Genomic DNA, 20,526 nt, shown 5'->3' with positions numbered 1-20,526 from the left:
GAAAGAAAGAAATTCTGCTTAAATTTATTGCACTAAGCCTCAAACTATATCAAGCTGCATGCTAGTAGGTGTAACCCCACAAAGTTCGAATCCATGGTGAAGGTGAACTTCATGTCATACAACAAGAGAGTTATTATCTCTCTTGACTTGCACAGAGAGCTCTAGCTTCATGATTTATGTCAGAAAAATCGGCTACAACTTGGCCACACTTATCCTATAAAATGGTTGAATGGCCGGCATTTCTACTGCAAGCTAGTTTCGACTATCGATAGAGCAATACACTGTGATTGAGAAATGGCCTTGAAATTAGTTCTCTTTGTTACCGTAATGGTTGCTGCATTGGCACTTCCAATAGCTAAAGGCACTAGTGTTGTGATTGAGGTCCAGCCGTCTTTTGTGCCTTGCAGTTTAGGTGCGAATGTTACTGCCACCCCACCTTTCCCAAGTAAGTTTGCTCAGAATTTGTTACTGTTAGTCCAATGCACCATGACTACACACATTAGTCTCAGCTAATAAGGTACTTCAATCTCACCATTGTTTTGTTATGTTTACTTCTAGATGCTCAAGTACAACTGCGGTGTGGAGCTGGAAATGTGGTTGCTAGTACAACAACCAATGCCAGTGGAGTATTTTCATTTTCCTTGGATTCTACACGACTTTCTCTCTTTCCAACAGTACCCTTGAATCTTTGCAATCTAGTGGTTACAACACCCCTCTCCACCTGCAACTCCACGCTTCCTCCTGTGGGAGTCTTGGAATCGCGCATACAGTTCATTAGAAGCAGTGTTTTAGGGCTCCGTATTGTTCTCACCTTTGGGCCAGTTGGGTTCCGTTACAGTTCCTCAACTTGAGGAATAGAAGAGTATTTACATGAATAAGGTCAATTGAACCAATGATATAGTATTTTCCTTTCCAACTCTTTAATAATGTTATGAAGATTTTTATCCAATCTGTAAACTCCTTTCCTAATTAAGGAGTACTCCTGTCGCCATATATAATTAATAAAGCCTTTAATGTCCTTCAAATGAATATGGACTACATTGTGGATTTCGTTTGACTTGTATATGATAATCAAGGCTATGTTAATTGGCAAAAAGCCTTTTTGATGGTGTTCGTTTTGGTATTATTGTATGAAGGAAGTAAAAGTTTAATTTCAAAACTTATTTTAACCGGAAAGAATTATAGCGCTTAGAATATTTGGTAAACTACAGGGTTAAGTGTTGGAATATTTTTGTAAAAATCATAATATTTTATATTTATTATTATTTTTAACCATTTGTTATGAGTTGGCTGCCTAGTAAACGTTAGTGGCTAACGTTTTTCTATTATTCAATCTTAATTAATTGCTTTAAACCATCATCTTTAATTGGTTGAGTTTGTACACTTTTTATGTTACCGTTGGCATTGATATATTATGATTCAATATAATTACTATTTACTATCCATTTTAAAGATAATTATAACAACAATAAAGTAAATTTAAAACCTAAATAAACTTGATCTTTATTGTATGTTTCTTCAACCAATATGAATATGCAGCCAACATGTCCGATTTTAGATGAGAAAATCGATTTTCTTATGGGCACCATTTTCATGTAAAAAAGAAAACTACCTACATTTTTGCTGAATCAAAATTCGAATCTCATGAAAATAAGATATCCTTCGATATACTATATTTTTGGGTAAAAGAAAAGCTATTCTACAAGCAGTGTAGGCTTGTAAGGATAACCAGCAAGGTGGCTGAGTTGTTGTATCCCCAGGGCGGCACACACAATTTTATTAGTCGACTGCACCGGAAATGGTAATGCCAACAAGTTGGGTTCGGGCTGGGTTTCTTTATACCCGAACCCGCTCCACGGGCTTGTACTCGTTACCTGAACTCGGCTCGTTTAATAAACGAGTTCTTTTTGTTAGGATATATGTGTTTCATTTGTTAGGAACATATGTCACTACTTTATGTAATTGGTTTATCCTTTGACAAAACGCACTATACTTGTATTTGGGTAGATTTAGGATGTGTTTAAATACTTCAAGAAACCATGTTTCAAGATCAAGTGTTGAAGCCTTCATGTTTGTCCAAGAAAACAAGTTGATAGTGCAAATTCATTAAAGCTCGACAGCTGCATCTATCGAGCTTAAGAAAGCTGTTCAAAAACTGGTGTGCTCGACACCTCCTATCTGTTGAGGTTTAAGAATTTCAGAATTCAAATATGATTTTCTTGGGATCTGTGAATATGTCTTTGGGCTTTCTTTTCTCCTAACCCTAGACATATAAAAGGATTGTTTTAAAGGCCGTCAAACGGTTCACAAGTTGCACAAGCATTAAGCAAACTCTGTATAAGGAAATTGTGACCGGAGACGAAGTTCTTGCCCTAGTTCATCTCTTTCTCTTGAAGAAGTTGTTGTATATGTGCACCGTAGGGTTTTGTGACCAAGCATCTTCTTGATCTTCATCGTGTGGATGAACTGAATAACTTTGCAACCAACAACCTAGTTAGTTGGTGATTGAAGTCGCATACAGGGATCCGTGCAATTGATTAGTCACGTACTTGGGAGTCGTGCATCAGAAAGGGAAACTGTCTCTACAAAACATGTCCAATTGGGTATTGGTGTAAGGGTTCAACTGTAGGTTGGTAAGGTACTTGGGATTCCTTTACTTGTAACCGCTTGTTGTGATAATAGTGGAGTTTCGGTAGTGGTGACAAGAAAATCACCCTGTGGGGTTTTTGCCGTTAGGTTTTCCCCATTCGTAAACAAATCACCGTGTTATTTATTTTTCTGTTGCATAATTAGTTTATTGGAGATTTGTTTGTGTTACCACGTTTTTGCATGATAAATTGATTAATTAATAACTTGGCTAATTAATTAATTAATTTCTATCACAAGGGGTCATTCAGTTTGTGGCCTATCATTTTTTTTTTTAATTTTTTTTTTAAGGCCACAAACCCGCCTTGTCTAGCCAGGTTAGATTTGGGCAAAATCCGCGGCCATATAAAAGAAAAGGATGGAATTGAAGCCTATACCGTGGCCCAAGCAAAAAAAAAAAATTCGTATTTTCTCATATTCAAATTTGAGTAGCAAGCACAATTTTCCGATGGAGGAGTCATTGATTAGCAAAAACTTGAACAAATAATCGCTAAAAAAAGAAAAAAATATCCAAAAAATAGGGAAGACGATTAATGCATGTGTTGAAAATAGAAAGTATAAGTGGTGTTTGGAGAAAAGGAAAATGTGAGAGAAAAGAATGGTGGAGGGCCGGTGGTGAGATCGAAAGATGGTTGGCAGTGACAGAGCTTGAGGGTGAGTGAGATTGAGCTACAGTGGGAGAGGAAAATGAGGGAAATTGGATGGGGCGACTGAGTGAAATGTGAGGGTGAGGGTAGGGTTTATAAGTTTATATATATATAGATATATATATATATATATATATGGTTTTTTTGGTAATTTTAGTTTTAATCGGGTCAGGGTTGGGTTCGGGTCCAAGTTCAAGGCGGGTTTCATAAAAACCTAGACCTGTTTCGGGTTTTATTTTAAAAATTCAAACCCGACCCTATTGTTTTACGGGTCGGGTAAAACCGGTCCCCTTAGGGTCGAGTTAGGCCAGATACCCACAGGTCGGGTACTTTTTGCCATACGTAACCAGAAACCCCATAGACGATGTGTCTCATCTGAAGACAGGGACATGGTCCACGCCTCAACTCTACCATTGTTTTGTTATGATTACTTCTAGATGCTCCAGTACAACTGCAATATGGAGTTGGAAATGTGGCTGCTAGTGCAATAACCAATAGCGCCAGAATATTTTCAATTCCCCCGAATCCTAACAAGTTCTTCTCCAAATACAATTGAGTAAGTGCAATCTAGTGGTTAACACTCCCCTTTCCAGCTGTAATGCCATTCTTCCTTCTGTGGAAAGCTTGGCCTCGCCCTTACAGTACGTCGGAAACACTGTTCTTGGGAGAGATTTTTCTAATTCGTACTCGAGCAAGTGAAGGAGGAATGCAAGTTTCCTCACTAAACCCTGTTTTTTCTAAGATTTTGATCTAGAAAGCAATGTAGTCAGGATCCATGTTATTAAGAAAGACGGCCTCTAGGAACATTGACTTGGGTAGCCTATAAGAGTTGGGAGGTTTGTAGCAAGCAAAGTCTAATAAATAAATGGGGACTTCTCTTTTGTATTAAAGATATAGGACAACTAGTCCTGCAACTACTACCATCACAAAATGGTGCAAGGTGTTCTAGATAATTAGATCATGGAGGCCAGGAATGATAAGTCTTAAGGTCATTGTTGCCATGGATGGAGGTATAGATTTGTTTTTGTTCTTGACAGAATTGAATTAATTTAAGTTTGTTTGGCATGCATTGCGTTGCACTGATTGGCATATGGGTTTTAAGGTTGAGGAGGTATGGGGTATGAATATTGGAGATAGAGCATGACACATGAGGAGAAAGAAAACGGCTTGTGGAAAATTGAAAGAGAGGAATATGTATAGGGCATTGAATAGTTGAGTTTATATATCTTTATGGTTTTGTAAATATGTGGGCACAAGTATATATATGCTTATGGGCTGAATTTGGAATCATGTTGTTGCGAAATGGTCCCCTAATTTAATTATTTTCATCAGGGCCTGGAGCGAGCACTTCCAGAGATTCTCTAAGGCCCGAGCCATATTAAGGCCTAAAAGGTAGGGGTTGGTTTATTTTGGGGCATTTTCAATCTAAACCATCCTCGTTCCATTAAAAAATTGCCAATCCCAACCAATCAATTATCATGAAAATAACCGGACCAAACCAACCCATAGGTGAGATTGGTTTGAGCTAAACTTCCTATGTTTTCCAAAAAAAAAAAAATTCCCATAAATTTTTTTTTAATTTTTTATTTTTAAAATTCTCAGGTGCGTCAAACTAATAATAAGTAACAAGTTTTCATCCAAATTTCTAATTCATCAAACTAGCAAAATAGGAATTACAAATGCTTACTTTTTTCTTCCTCTATCGTCATCCATGAATTTTTTGTATGTCATTCATGGAAGGCAATTGCAACCCCTACAAAACGTCTATGGGAACCCGTATGTCCACATCCCTAGGAACCTTATGTTACATCATTCTTCTTTGATCTAGCATAATTTGTAATATTATTTTTGTAAAGTTGTTATTTCCAACTAACTTGTGTTGGCTTTAATTCCGTGCCAAATTTGATTGTAATTTCTACAATCATTTTCCCTGTATGTAGGTGGGTTTATTTGTAAGGGATGAACGTGAGAGATCGGTGAAGAATCAAGGTTCAAAAGATGAATCAGTACAATTCGCGACTAGTTCGCGAGTAGCTCACAAGAAGCAACTCGTGAAAAGGCCAAGTGTGAAGCACATAACTGGAAGCTGAAGAGTCATGCCAGGCTGTCAAATTCACGAGTGTTTCGCGAGAAGGGCCATCCCGCAAAGTTCCCAAGAAACATTTTGTTCGGCAAAAAGTTAAGTTGCTTTACCAAATTCTTTACCCACACTATAAATACCCACATTACCCACAGATTGTAATGAGTGATTTTTAGAGAGAAAACCCTAGCAAATACACTTGAGAGTTAGAGATTGTTGTGTCCACAATTATCTGCACATTTTCTTGTTGTTTTCCTCAACTTCTACCTCTCCATCTCTAGATCCTTGAGAGGTTGTTAGCCCAAACACTTACCACACCCATTCTGAGTGTTAAGTGAGATTTTGGTGTTGCTAGGAAGTATTAGAGGGAGCAATTTAGTGGTCAATGCAATCGGGCTAAATTGTAAGATTCGGAAAGCTAGAGAAGACAAGACTCCGAGAAGTTCGTTGGTAGCAAAAGCTTGATGGGCTCAAATACATGGGGAAGACTAGGCTTGGAGGGTCTTTTGTTATTCGTGTGCTCAACTTTATTCTCTAATGGATCGATTTTGACTAGGAAGGTCGCAGAGAGGTTTTTCGTCGAGTTCTTCGGTTTCCTCTTCGATAACACGTCTTGGCGTTTGAAAGTTCAAAAACGTGTACAAAAACACTTTTGAACGTTTAGACCCCCAAAAACCAATTTAATCAACACACGCAATATGTTAAACAACTAGTGTGCAGAAACTTAACATATGCTATAATAAGGAATTGACTAAACAACTATCTAAGCCACAACAAAATAAACCACAGCAGATAATGTAAAGGCAGAGATAGAGAGGAAGGAAGCTGCAAACACAGCGATAACACCAGATATGTTATCGAAGAGGAAACCGAAGACCTCGGCGAAAAACCTCTCCGCCGCCCTCCAAGCGGTAATCAATCCACTAGAAAATACAGTTGGGATACAAGGACAGCAATAGACCCTCCAAGCCTAATCTACCCAATGCACCTAAGCCCTCCAAGCTTCTTGCTCCAACGAGGTTGCGCCGAACCTTTTTCTTTTCTAGCTTTCCGGATTCCGCTACTACACCGTAGCATCAACCAATGAATATTGGCTCCTTCCTAACTGCTTCCCAGAACTCCAAACGACTGTCTCACAGAGATGATAATGGTGAGAACCAGGTTTAGTATAATGCCTCTCAAGGATTTGACAATGGAGAGGAAGAGAGTGAGGGATTTTGATGAGACTCTAAGGTAGAGATTGTGGGTAAAACAATCTGGTTTTTCTTTAGGGTTTCTCTCTCAAAATTCTCTCTGGAAGCTCTCTTTCAATCGTGGGTTAAAAGGGTATTTATACTGAAGTGAAGAGGAATGTGAAACGTCAGGTTTTTCCAAAACAGGGGTGGCTCGCGGCTTGACCTCGCGGCTTGACTAAGTCGCGAGTTCCAGTCGCGAGTTAACCGTATGGCCAGTTGTCCTGTTTTGTCCTGTAGTGCTCCAGCTAGCATGACTGTTCATCTTCCAGCATGCTTGGCACGTGTGCATCTTCTGGCGGGTTGAAGCTGCGAGTCCAGCCGCGAGTCCCAGCCGCGACACTCTGTTTTCTTGCACACTTTTGAGCAATCTTCACACTATCTCACTCACTACCCTTACAACAATCCCACCTAAATACAGGGTTACTAAATGCTGAATTACAAGCAAATTTGGCACGGAATAAAGCCAATTAGATGGTTGAATAAATTCAACCTTACAGCGTTATCTTGTTTTTGCATCTCTCTTCCCTACTCTTTAAGCTTTCTTTTTATTATTGAATATGGCTTAGGGTAGTGTTATCGTTTCATTGCACTTATTTACTCTTGTTCCGTAATTAGTTTAAGTTAGAGTAAAAGTAATCTAGCCATATTTTTTATTTGGGGGTCTGGATAGGCTCTTGTGTTTTAGCATAAATCTAAACTTTCAATTTTGTTGGGTATTTTTTTGAAGATAATTTGGATGGGCTTTTCTGGGCATGCCTTGTGTGATAAATACTGTGTAGACCCTAAGAACACGCATCTTGTTCCTACTCCAACTATGAATGGCACTTCAATAATCTTGCCATATCATTAATTAGTTCTAATATCACTAGTTGTGGGGAGAAGACTTTGAGAATAGTCTAGTTGAAACCTTAATGTAACATATAGGATACTACTTAACCGAAAAATTATTATCTCCCCAAAAAATTTCACATAAATTATGAAAGTCTCAGATTGTGTGGATTGGATTGAATGAGTTTGTGTTGTGTCAGCATATGCAATATTGATCAAAGAAAAAAAAATGCTCAAAGTTTGCTTAAATGATCGCAATCTGGACTCATATGTGGCTAAAAATTTTAAAGTATCAATGCTCAAAGTCACTTCTAGCTGTAATTCTTTTGCTGGGGTCCAAAGTAATAAAGAATTATTTATGTAATTCAACAAAGTAATAAATAAATTGGTTTGGGTAATGAAAGATTCATTATTATATATGTTGTGAGATTAAGTGTGAAATTGAATATGTTTGTATATGGACCGTAATAAATGATGTACATAAAAAGATGGATTGGGAATTAGTGTAAAAATTATAAATGTGTTTACTTTGTTAAATATTAAATAATACTCTCAGGGTCATGCGAACGAGTGCCCCTAGTGCGTTGGTTAATAATCTAGATGAGGTCCTTGACGCATTGGTGGTCCTAGATGAGATGATACCTTCAATATAGAAACACTACATATGGGCAAGTTGGCTATTTATATTTTTTGGGCCTCTTTGGACCAATTTAACTTTTGAGAGGAAGTTACTTACAAGTCTCCAAAGTATAGGATACATACTTTTACTATAAACCCCATTCAAAAAAAAAAAAAAATCTTAGGGGTTGGGAAGGCCATGGCATCACTTGGTCTCTAGATTAGATTCAAATCTTTGATCCTAAATTGTTGTCAACATGTTTTATATCGATGTATATACTACTTTGTTGTTATTATTTTCTTATTTTTACATTTAAATAAATTTGTGGGTAATACAATGTAAAGCCCTCGATATACGAGGGCAAATATAATTAGTTGATTTTATTGAGATATTAACGTACTTCTTCAACCCGTTCAATGGGGTGGATCCCAAGGTTATGGCTCTTGCAGTCAAATATTTTATATTCTAGATAGTTCCTTTTTATTTGAAACTATTTTTAATTATAAATGTTTACAAGAAAATATCAATTTTAATATAAAAACTTATGAAATAGAGATAAATTTGTTATTTGAATCTCAAATAGGATTTTTTGATAAATTTTTACTCAACATAAAAAATATAACATAAGATTTTAATGAAATTCTCACACGTCAACAAAAAATTCATAAAAAATATATATTTTTATTCACTTATTATATATAATTAAAGATAATAAAATAATATTAACAAACTTCCACATAACATTTTGTCTTTAATTGTATTAAATGGCTCAATATATAAATATATTTGTTATGTTAGTTAATATAGAATTTCAAGTGACTCACTATTATTATGAAGGTTGTGATAATATATATATATATATATATATATGTATGTGTAATTTGTAATTAATTTGTGCATAACATGAACATGAACATGAACTGATGAACATGCTACCAATTTAAATATGAAAGAAAGAAAGAAATTCCGCTTAAATTTATTGCACTAAGCCTCAAACTATATCAAGCTGCCTTCTAGTAGGTGTAACCCCACAAAGTTCGAATCCACGGTGAAGGTGAACTTCATGTCATACAACATGAGAGTTATTATCTCTCTTGACTTGCACAGAGAGCTCTAGCTTCGTGATTTATGTCAAAAAAATCGGCTGCAACTTGGCCACACTTATCCTATAAAATGGTTGAATGGCCGGCATTTCTACTGCAAGCCAGTTTCGACTATCGATAGAGCAATACACTGTGATTGAGAAATGGCCTTGAAATTAGTTCTCTTTGTTACCGTAATGGTTGCTGCATTGGCACTTCCAATAGCTAAAGGCACTAATGTTGTGGTTGAGGTCCAGCCGTCTTTTGTGCCTTGCAGTTTAGGTGCGAATGTTACTGCCACCCCACCTTTCCCAAGTAAGTTTGCTCTGAATTTGTTACAGTTAGTCCAATGCACCATGACTACACACATTAGTCTCAGCTAATAAGGTACTTCAATCTCACCATTGTTTTGTTATGTTTACTTCTAGATGCTCAAGTACAACTGCGGTGTGGAGCTAGAAATGTGGTTGCTAGTACAACAACCAATGCCAGTGGAGTATTTTCATTTTCCTTGGATTCTACACAACTTTTTCTCTCACCAACAGTACTCTTGAATCTTTGCAATCTAGTGGTTACAACACCCCTCTCCACTTGCAACTCCACGCTTCCTCCTGTGGGAGTCTTGGAATCGCGCATACAGTTCATTAGAAGCAATGTTTTGGGGCTCCGTATTGTTCTCACGTTTGGGCCAGTTGGGTTCCGTTACAGTTCCTCAACTTGAGGAATAGAAGAGTATTTACATGAATAAAGTCAATTGAACCAATGATATAGTATTTTCCTTTCCAACTATTTAATAATGTTATGAAGATTGTCATCCAATCTGTAAACTCCTTTCCTAATTAAGGAGTACTCCTGTTGCTATATATAATTAATAAAGCCTTTAATGTCCTTCAAATGAATATAGACTTAGTTGTGGATTTCGTTTGACTTGTATATGATAATCGAGGCTATGTTAATTGGCAAAAAACCTTTTTGATGGTGTTCGTTTTGGTATTATTGTACAAAGGAAGTAAAAGTTTAATTTTAAAACTTATTTTAACCAGAAAGAATTATAGCGTTTAGAATATTTGGTAAACTACGGGGTTAAGTGTTGGAATATTTTTATAAAAATCATAATATTTTATATTTATTATTATTTTTAACTATTTGTTAAGAGTTGACTGCCTAGTAAACGTTAGTGGCTATAGTTTTTCTATTATTCAATCTTAATTCATTGCTTTAAACCATCATCTTTAATTGGTTGAGTTTGTACATTTTTTATGTTACCGTTGACATTGATATATTATGATTCAATATAATTACTATTTACTGTCCATTTTAAAGATAATTATAACAACAATCAAGTAAATTTAAAACCCAAATAAACTTGATCTTTATTGTATGTTTCTTCTGCCAATATGAATATGCAGCCAACATGTCCGATTTTAGATGAGAGAATCAATTTTCTTATAGGCACCATTTTTACGTAAAAAAGAAAACTACCAACATTTTTGCAAAATCAAAATTCGAATCTCATGAAAATAAGATATCCTTCGATATACTATATTCTACAAGCGGTGTGGGCTTGTAAGGATAATCAGCAAGGTGGCTGAGTTGTTGTATCCCGAGGGCGGCACTCACAATGTTATTAGTCTGCTACACCAGAAATAGGAATGGCAATGGATTGGGTTTCTTTATACCCAAACCCGCTCTGCGGGCTAGTACTCTTTACTTAAACTCAACAGGTTTAATAAACGAGTTTTTTATTTTTATTTTTTCAGGCCCCAAACCCGCCCTGTCTAACCAGGTTAGATTTGGGTAGAAACCACGGCCCAATAAAAGGAAAAAGATGGAATTGAAGCCTATACCGTGGCCCAAGCAAAAAAGAAAATTCGTATTTTCTCATATTCAAATTGAGCAGCAAGCACGATTTTCCGATGGAGGAGTCACAGATTAGCAAAAGCTTGAACAAATAATCACTAAAAAAAGAAAAAAAAAAATCTAAAAAATAGTGATGAAAATTAATGCATGTGTTGAAAATAGAAAGTATAAGTGGTGTTTGGAGAAAAGGAAAATGTGAAAGAAAAGAATGGTGGAGGGCCAGCGGTGAGTTCGAGCTATGGCTGGCAGTGACAGTGCTTGAGGGTAAGTGAGACTGAGTTACAGTAGTAGAGGAAAGTGAGGGAAATGGGATGGGGCAGCTGTGTGAAGTGAGAGGGTGAGGGTAGGGTTTATAAGTTTATATATATATATATATATGGTTTTTTGGTAATTTTAGTTTTAAACGAGTCGGGGTCAAGGTCGGGCCTGAGTTCAGGGTGGGTTTAACTAAAACCTAGACCTGTTTCGGGTTTTATTTTAAAAAGTCAAACCCGACTCTATTGTTTTACAGGCCGGGTAAAACCTGTCCCCTTAGGGTCGAGTCAGGTCGGGTCGGGCCAGATACCCACAGATCGAGTACTTTTTGCCATACCTAACCGAAAACCCCATAGACGATGTGTATCGTCTAAAGACAGTGACAAGGTTCATGCCTCAAATCTACCATTGTTTTGTTATGTTTACTTCTAGATGCTCTAGTACAACTGCAATGTGGAACTGGAAATGTGGCTGCTAGTGCAACAACCAATAACGCCAGAATATTTTAAATTCCCTTGAATCCTCTACAAGTTCTTCTCCAAACACTATTGAGTAATTGCAATCTAGTGGTTAACACTCCCCTCTCTAACTGTATGGCCAATCTTCCTTCTCTAGAAAGCTTGGCCTCGCCCTTACAGTACGTCGAAAACACTGTTCTTGGGAGAGATTTTTTAATTGGTACTCGAGCAAGTGAAGGAGGAATACAAGTTTCCTCACTGAACCCTGTTTTTTCTAAGATTTTGATCTGGAAAGCAATGCTATTAGGATCCATGTTATTAAGAAAGACAGCCTTTAGGAACATTGACTAGGGTAGCCTATAAGAGTTGTGTGGTTTGTAGCAAGCAAAGTCTAGTAAATTAATGGGTACTTCTCTTTTGTATACAAGATATAGGACAACTAGTCCTGCAACTACTACCATCACAAAATGGTGTAGGGTGTTCCAGATAATTAGATCATGGAGGCTAGGAATGATGAGTCTTAGGGTCATTGTTGCCATGGATGGAGGTATAGATTTGTTTTTGGTCTTGACAGAATTGAATTAATTCAAGTTTGTTTGGCATGCATTGCGTTGCATTGATTGGCATATGGGTTTTAAGGTTGAGGAGGTATGGGGTATGAATATTGGAGATAGAGCATTACACATGAGGAGAAAGAAAAAGGCCAGAGGGAAATTGAAAGAGAGGAATATGTATAGGACATTGAACATCCTTTTGGTGCTTGTTTTAGGAATCAAGTTGTGCACGCAATGGTCTATTTCTTTCCTAATGCGGTTTCTTTGCTAAATGAGGGAGCCCAAATTATCTTAACAAACACTCATCCCTATTCCATTTTTGTACAAATGTGTGACAATTATTAGTGATCACAAATAATCTATGAGTTGAGTTTATATATCTTTATGGTTTTGTTAATATGTGGGCACAAGTATATATATGCTTATGGGCTGAATTTGGAATCATGTTGTAATGAAATGGTCTCTTAATTTAACTACTTTCATTGGGGCCTGGAGGGAGCACTTCTAGAAATTCTCAAAGGCCTAAGCCAAATTAAGGCCCAAAAGGTAGGGGTTGGTTTAGGTTGGGGCATTTTAAATCTAAACCAACCTCCTTCGATTAAAAAATTGCCAATCTCAACCAATCAATTATCATGAAAATAACCAGACCAAACCAACCCAGAGGTGATTCGTTTGAGTTAATTGAGCTAGGCTTTTTTGTCCTAGCCATTGGGTCATTTATCTCTTATATTGAAAATTAACTTCCTATGTTTTCCAAAAAAAAAATAAATAAATTTCCTATAGTTTTTTTTTTTTTTTTTTAATTCTCAGGTGCATAAAACTAATAACAAGTAACAAGTTTTCTTCCAAATTTCTAATTCACCAAACTAGCAAAATAGGAATTACAAGTACTTACTTTTTCTTCCTCTATCATCATCCATGAACTTTTTGTATGTCATTCATGGAAGGCGATTGCCAACCCTACAGAACGTCTATGGAACCCGTATGTCCACATCCATGGGAACCCTATGTTACATCATTCTTCTTTGATCTAGCATAATATGTAATATTATTTTTGTAAAGTTGTGATTTCCAACTAACTTGTGTTGGCTTTAATTCCGTGCCAAATTCGATTGTAATTTCTTCAATCATTTTCCCTGTATGTAGGTGGGTTTATTTGTAAGGGATGAGTGTGAGAGATCGGTGAAGAATCAAGCTTCAAAAGATGAATTAGTACAATTAGCGACTAGTGAAAAGGCCACGTGTGAAGCACATGACAGGAAGCTGAAGAGTCATGCCAGGCTATCAAGTTTGCGAGTGTTTCGCGAGAAAGGCCATCCCACAAAGTTCCCAAGAAACATTCTGTTTGGAAAAAAGTTAAGTTGCTTTACCAAATTCTTTACCCACAATATAAATACCCTCAGTACCCATGGATTGTAATGCGTGATTTTTAGAAAGAAAATCCTAACAAATACACTTGAGAGTTAGAGATTGTTATACCCACAATCATTTACAAATTTTCTTTTGGTTTTCTTCAACTCCTACCTATCCATCTCTAGATCCTTAAGAGGTTGTTAGTCCAAACACTTACCACACCCATTCTGAGTGTTAAGTGAGATTTTAGTGTTGCTAGGAAATATTGGAAGGAGGCATTTAGTAGTGGATGCAATCGAGCTGAATTGCGGGATCCGGAAAGTTAGAGAAGACAAGACTCTGAGAAGTCCGTTGGTAGCAAGAGCTTGAAGGGCTTAAGTACATGGGGTAGACTAGGCTTGAAGGGTCTTTTGATATTCGTGCACTCAACTTTATTCTCTAGTGGATCGATTTTGACTAGGAAGGTCACGGAGAGGTTTTTCGCTGAGTTCTTCGGTTTCCTCTTCGATAACACATCTTGGTGTTATCTTGTGTTTGCATCTCTCTTCCCTACTCTTTAAGCTTTCTTTTTATTGTTGAATATGGCTTAGGGTAGTGTTATCAGTTCATTGCGCTTATTTACTCTTGTTCCGCACTTAGTTTAAGTTAGAGTAAACGTAATTTAGCCGTATTTTTTATTTTGGGGTCTGAACAAACTCTTGTGTTTTAGCATAAATCTGAGCTTTCAATTTTGTAGGGTGTTTTTTTTAAAGATAATTTGGATGGGCTTTTGTGGCCTTGCCTTGTGTGATAAATACTGTGTAGACTCTAAGAACACGCATCTTATTCCTACTCCAACTATGAAAGGCACTTTAATAATCGTGCCATATTGCCTTGCACCATCATTAATTTGTTTTAATATCACTAGTTGAGAATACTCTAATTGAAACCTTAATATAACATATAGGATTATACTTAACCCAAAACTTATTATCTCCCCAAAAAATTTCACATAAATTATGAAATTCTCAAATTGTGTAGATTGGATTGAATGAGTTTGTGTTGCGTGAGCATATGCAATATTGATCAAAGAAAAAAAACCTTTGACTAAATTAATGTAATTTAAGAGTCTTAAATGATTACGATCTAGATTCATATATGGCTATAAATTTTTAAAGTATTAATGGTCAAAGTCACTTCTACCTATAATTCTTTTATTGGGGTCCAAAGTAATAAAGTATTATGTATGTAATTCAAAAAAGTAATAAATAAATTGGTTTGGATAATGAAATATTCATTATTATATAAGTTGTGAAATTGAGTGTGAATTTGAATGTGTTTGTATATAGGCCGTAATAAATAATATACATATAAAGACGGATTGAGAATTAGGGTAAAAATTATAAATGTGTTTACGTCGTTAAATATTAAATAATACTCTTAACTAATCAATATTACATGTGTTTCCTCGGATTATATTTGTTTTACTTGTTAAATATTGCTCCTTGCGTATTCCATAAGGCCCCTGACAATGACCCATTATGAACCCATAGCCGCATGTAAGCAGTTTCACTTATTTACTCTGTGAGTTACTTTTTTTTATTTTTTTTAAGTTTGTCAAATTCAAAATGAACATGTCCACACTAGCATTGATCTCCTTATGCTGTAGTATTTCATAGCCAATGCAAATATGTGACTGTGTGCATATTCCACAACGAATGTCCGCAGCAAGAAGCAAATTCATGTGGCTAGAGCATGGGCTCATAGCAGAGTTGGAAAAACCAGTTTTGTGGCTTTTGGAAGTGGTGGAGTTATCATTGACCACGTAAGAAACCAATTAATTTGATTTGGGTACATCTAGCAATGAGCCTCAAATAGAGTTAGAGCTCCAATATTGCCCCAAAAAGGAAATTAAGGGCAGTACAGAACAAGAATTTTTTCAGAGAGTCAAAGATTATAAAAAGAAAAGAAAAAAAGATCACTAAATCTTTTCAAACAAACCGATCTGAAGGAATCTCCTCTAATCCACTAACAACTTTTTTTTTTTTTGGTAATATTTGATTTTTCAAATCCATTCCCTTAAGGCCTTCTTCAATTCTTTCATTCATGACTTCTTATATTCTTCCAATTACATTTTGTACAACTCTTCCTCTCCACATTTTCACTCTTATTCTTCCCCTCTCCTTTTTTGCACCCAAGCAATATTCTTCCAACAGTTCTTTCTCTTCCATCTTATTTTTCATATAAATTTTTTTATGGAAAATGTTTGGCTCCAAACATGTTAATTTGGAGTTATTTTGCTCTAAATTATTATGTGATGGTTAATGAGACCATTCATGTGTATTTTTTTGTCATATGCTCTTTTAATATATTATGTGACTTGTTTAAATAATACATATAGATAGTCTTATAAATCGTCACATAATAAATTAAAAAAGGTATCTCCAAACAAGTTTGGAACTAAACTTTTCCCATTTTTCATTACTTGTTTTACTCTCATCCCAACCATTTATACATAATAAACTCCATTTCTTTAACATTTTAAATATTTTGGTAGTTTTTTTTAATTGTTTCTAATATTTTATTATTGATCTAATTGCAGCATCACATTTTCAAAAAAAAATTCTTTTTATTCATCTCATTATAATATGATAACATAATAGATAGTAATTGTTGGAAATCTTTGATATAAATTTGATAAAATCGAAAAACTAAAAAAATTGATTCAAGAATAGTATTTTCAATTTGACTCTATCAAAACTCACAACATTATGTTTTACTCACCAACACTACAAAAAGAGAAAGAGATCATTTTTATATTATAATCTATTCCTCATTCTTTTAACTACATCAGCACCAAAACATGCAAATATAATAAGCCTTCACTTTCTTAATTTTTCCAAATTCATATTCTAATAGTTGAAATTGGTTAATTAACTAAAAAAAAGAATAAATAAAGCATATAAAAAAATGGCATATTTTCCAACTCAAAAATTTAAGCGTTTTGTATTCAAGAAAAAAAAAATCATTAATAACGATTAATTCAAAATCTTTCGTTTCATAAAATTAATTTCGCAAAGAGAGAGCAGGCTTAGAGGAATAGAAGTCAAAGCTTTTGTCCAGCCCATATTAATGGTAGCGCTGAGGTACTGGTGGTCCTAGATGAGTCGATACCTTCAATATAGAAACACTACATCTGGGCAAGTTGGTTATTTATATTTTTTGGGCCTCTTTGGACCAATTTAACTTTTGAGAGGGAGTTACTTACAAGTCTCCAAATTATAGACTACATATTTTTACTATAAACCCCAATAAATAATAAATAAAAAAAAAAAAATCTTTGGGGCTGGGAAGGCCATGGCATCACTTGGTCTCTAGATTAGATTCAAATCTTTGATCCTAAATTTTTGTCAACATGTTTTGTTTCGATGTATATACTACTTTATTGTTATTATTTTCTTATTTTTACATTTTAATAAATTAGTGGGTAATACAATGTTAAGCCCTCGATATACAGGGCAAATATAATTAGTCGATTTTATTCAGATATTAACGCACTTCTTCTACCCGTTCAATGGGGTGGATCCCGAGGTTACAGCTCTTGCAATCAAATATTTTATATTCTAGATAGTTCATTTTTATTTGAAAATATTTTTCATTATAAATGTTTACTAGTAAATATCAATTTTAATATAAAAACTTATGAAATAAAGATAAATTTGTTAATTGAATCTCAAATAGGATTTTTTGATAAATTTTTACTTACAACATAAAAAATATAGCACAAGATTTTAATGAAATTCTCACATGTTTTTCTATTATTCAATCTTAATTCATTGCTTTAAACCATCATCTTTAATTGGTTGAGTTTGTACATTTTTTATGTTACCGTTGACATTGATATATTATGATTCAATATAATTACTATTTACTGTCCATTTTAAAGATAATTATAACAACAATCAAGTAAATTTAAAACCCAAATAAACTTGATCTTTATTGTATGTTTCTTCTGCCAATATGAATATGCAGCCAACATGTCCGATTTTAGATGAGAGAATCAATTTTCTTGTAGGCACCATTTTCACGTAAAAAAGAAAACTACCAACATTTTTGCAAAATCAAAATTCGAATCTCATGAAAATAAGATATCCTTCGATATACTATATTCTACAAGCGGTGTGGGCTTGTAAGGATAATCAGCAAGGTGGCTGAGTTGTTGTATCCCGAGGGCGGCACGCACAATGTTATTAGTCTGCTACACCAGAAATAGGAATGGCAATGGATTGGGTTTCTTTATACCCAAACCCGCTCTGCGGGCTAGTACTCTTTACTTAAACTCAACAGGTTTAATAAACGAGTTTTTTATTTTTATTTTTTCAGGCCCCAAACCCGCCCTGTCTAACCAGGTTAGATTTGGGTAGAAACCATGGCCCAATAAAAGGAAAAAGATGGAATTGAAGCCTATACCGTGGCCCAAGCAAAAAAGAAAATTCGTATTTTCTCATATTCAAATTGAGCAGCAAGCACGATTTTCCGATGGAGGAGTCACAGATTAGCAAAAGCTTGAACAAATAATCACTAAAAAAAGAAAAAAAAATATCTAAAAAATAGTGATGAAAATTAATGCATGTGTTGAAAATAGAAAGTATAAGTGGTGTTTGGAGAAAAGGAAAATGTGAAAGAAAAGAATGGTGGAGGGCCAGCGGTGAGTTCGAGCTATGGCTGGCAGTGACAGTGCTTGAGGGTAAGTGAGACTGAGTTACAGTAGTAGAGGAAAGTGAGGGAAATGGGATGGGGCAGCTGTGTGAAGTGAGAGGGTGAGGGTAGGGTTTATAAGTTTATATATATATATATATATATGGTTTTTTGGTAATTTTAGTTTTAAACGAGTCGGGGTCAAGGTCGGGCCTGAGTTCAGGGTGGGTTTAACTAAAACCTAGACCTGTTTCGGGTTTTATTTTAAAAAGTCAAACCCGACTCTATTGTTTTACAGGCCGGGTAAAACCTGTCCCCTTAGGGTCGAGTCAGGTCGGGTCGGGCCAGATACCCACAGATCGAGTACTTTTTGCCATACCTAACCGAAAACCCCATAGACGATGTGTATCGTCTAAAGACAGTGACAAGGTTCATGCCTCAAATCTACCATTGTTTTGTTATGTTTACTTCTAGATGCTCTAGTACAACTGCAATGTGGAACTGGAAATGTGGCTGCTAGTGCAACAACCAATAACGCCAGAATATTTTAAATTCCCTTGAATCCTCTACAAGTTCTTCTCCAAACACTATTGAGTAATTGCAATCTAGTGGTTAACACTCCCCTCTCTAACTGTATGGCCAATCTTCCTTCTCTAGAAAGCTTGGCCTCGCCCTTACAGTACGTCGAAAACACTGTTCTTGGGAGAGATTTTTTAATTGGTACTCGAGCAAGTGAAGGAGGAATACAAGTTTCCTCACTGAACCCTGTTTTTTCTAAGATTTTGATCTGGAAAGCAATGCTATTAGGATCCATGTTATTAAGAAAGACAGCCTTTAGGAACATTGACTAGGGTAGCCTATAAGAGTTGTGTGGTTTGTAGCAAGCAAAGTCTAGTAAATTAATGGGTACTTCTCTTTTGTATACAAGATATAGGACAACTAGTCCTGCAACTACTACCATCACAAAATGGTGTAGGGTGTTCCAGATAATTAGATCATGGAGGCTAGGAATGATGAGTCTTAGGGTCATTGTTGCCATGGATGGAGGTATAGATTTGTTTTTGGTCTTGACAGAATTGAATTAATTCAAGTTTGTTTGGCATGCATTGCGTTGCATTGATTGGCATATGGGTTTTAAGGTTGAGGAGGTATGGGGTATGAATATTGGAGATAGAGCATTACACATGAGGAGAAAGAAAAAGGCCAGAGGGAAATTGAAAGAGAGGAATATGTATAGGACATTGAACATCCTTTTGGTGCTTGTTTTAGGAATCAAGTTGTGCACGCAATGGTCTATTTCTTTCCTAATGCGGTTTCTTTGCTAAATGAGGGAGCCCAAATTATCTTAACAAACACTCATCCCTATTCCATTTTTGTACAAATGTGTGACAATTATTAGTGATCACAAATAATCTATGAGTTGAGTTTATATATCTTTATGGTTTTGTTAATATGTGGGCACAAGTATATATATGCTTATGGGCTGAATTTGGAATCATGTTGTAATGAAATGGTCTCTTAATTTAACTACTTTCATTGGGGCCTGGAGCGAGCACTTCTAGAAATTCTCAAAGGCCTAAGCCAAATTAAGGCCTAAAAGGTAGGGGTTGGTTTAGGTTGGGGCATTTTAAATCTAAACCAACCTCCTTCGATTAAAAAATTGCCAATCTCAACCAATCAATTATCATGAAAATAACCAGACCAAACCAACCCAGAGGTGATTCGTTTGAGTTAATTGAGCTAGGCCTTTTTGTCTTAGCCATTGGGTCATTTATCTCTTATATTGAAAATTAACTTCCTATGTTTTCCAAAAAAATAAATAAATAAATTTCCTATAGTTTTTTTTTTTTTTTTTTAATTCTCAGGTGCATAAAACTAATAACAAGTAACAAGTTTTCTTCCAAATTTCTAATTCACCAAACTAGCAAAATAGGAATTACAAGTACTTACTTTTTCTTCCTCTATCATCATCCATGAACTTTTTGTATGTCATTCATGGAAGGCGATTGCCAACCCTACAGAACGTCTATGGAACCCGTATGTCCACATCCATGGGAACCCTATGTTCCATCATTCTTCTTTGATCTAGCATAATATTTAATATTATTTTTGTAAAGTTGTGGTTTCCAACTAACTTGTGTTGGCTTTAATTCCGTGCCAAATTCGATTGTAATTTCTTCAATCATTTTCCCTGTATGTAGGTGGGTTTATTTGTAAGGGATGAGTGTGAGA

The 20,526-nt window shown here is 35.6% G+C and overlaps 2 protein-coding genes across 2 annotated transcripts; both read left to right on the top strand.

The window, feature by feature from the left end:
• The first annotated feature begins 260 nt into the window (after nucleotides 1-260).
• On the top strand, nucleotides 261-1,029 carry LOC126689320 (phylloplanin-like). Its single transcript, XM_050384480.1, has 2 exons — nucleotides 261-445; nucleotides 559-1,029. Exons 1-2 carry the CDS (start codon nucleotides 295-297, stop codon nucleotides 849-851), a joined length of 444 nt encoding a protein of 147 aa, XP_050240437.1. The 5' UTR covers nucleotides 261-294; the 3' UTR covers nucleotides 852-1,029.
• Nucleotides 1,030-9,243: 8,214 nt separating this feature from the next.
• LOC126689321 (phylloplanin-like) lies at nucleotides 9,244-10,036 on the top strand. The gene is made up of 2 exons (XM_050384481.1): nucleotides 9,244-9,452; nucleotides 9,566-10,036. Exons 1-2 carry the CDS (start codon nucleotides 9,302-9,304, stop codon nucleotides 9,856-9,858), a joined length of 444 nt encoding a protein of 147 aa, XP_050240438.1. The 5' UTR covers nucleotides 9,244-9,301; the 3' UTR covers nucleotides 9,859-10,036.
• Nucleotides 10,037-20,526: the final 10,490 nt, after the last annotated feature.

The sequence above is a fragment of the Quercus robur genome, chromosome 6 (assembly GCF_932294415.1).
Source record: "Quercus robur chromosome 6, dhQueRobu3.1, whole genome shotgun sequence".
Lineage (NCBI taxonomy): Eukaryota > Viridiplantae > Streptophyta > Magnoliopsida > Fagales > Fagaceae > Quercus > Quercus robur.
The sequence above is the reverse complement of the archived record's forward strand: the minus strand, read 5'-3'. Positions and strand labels throughout refer to the sequence as shown.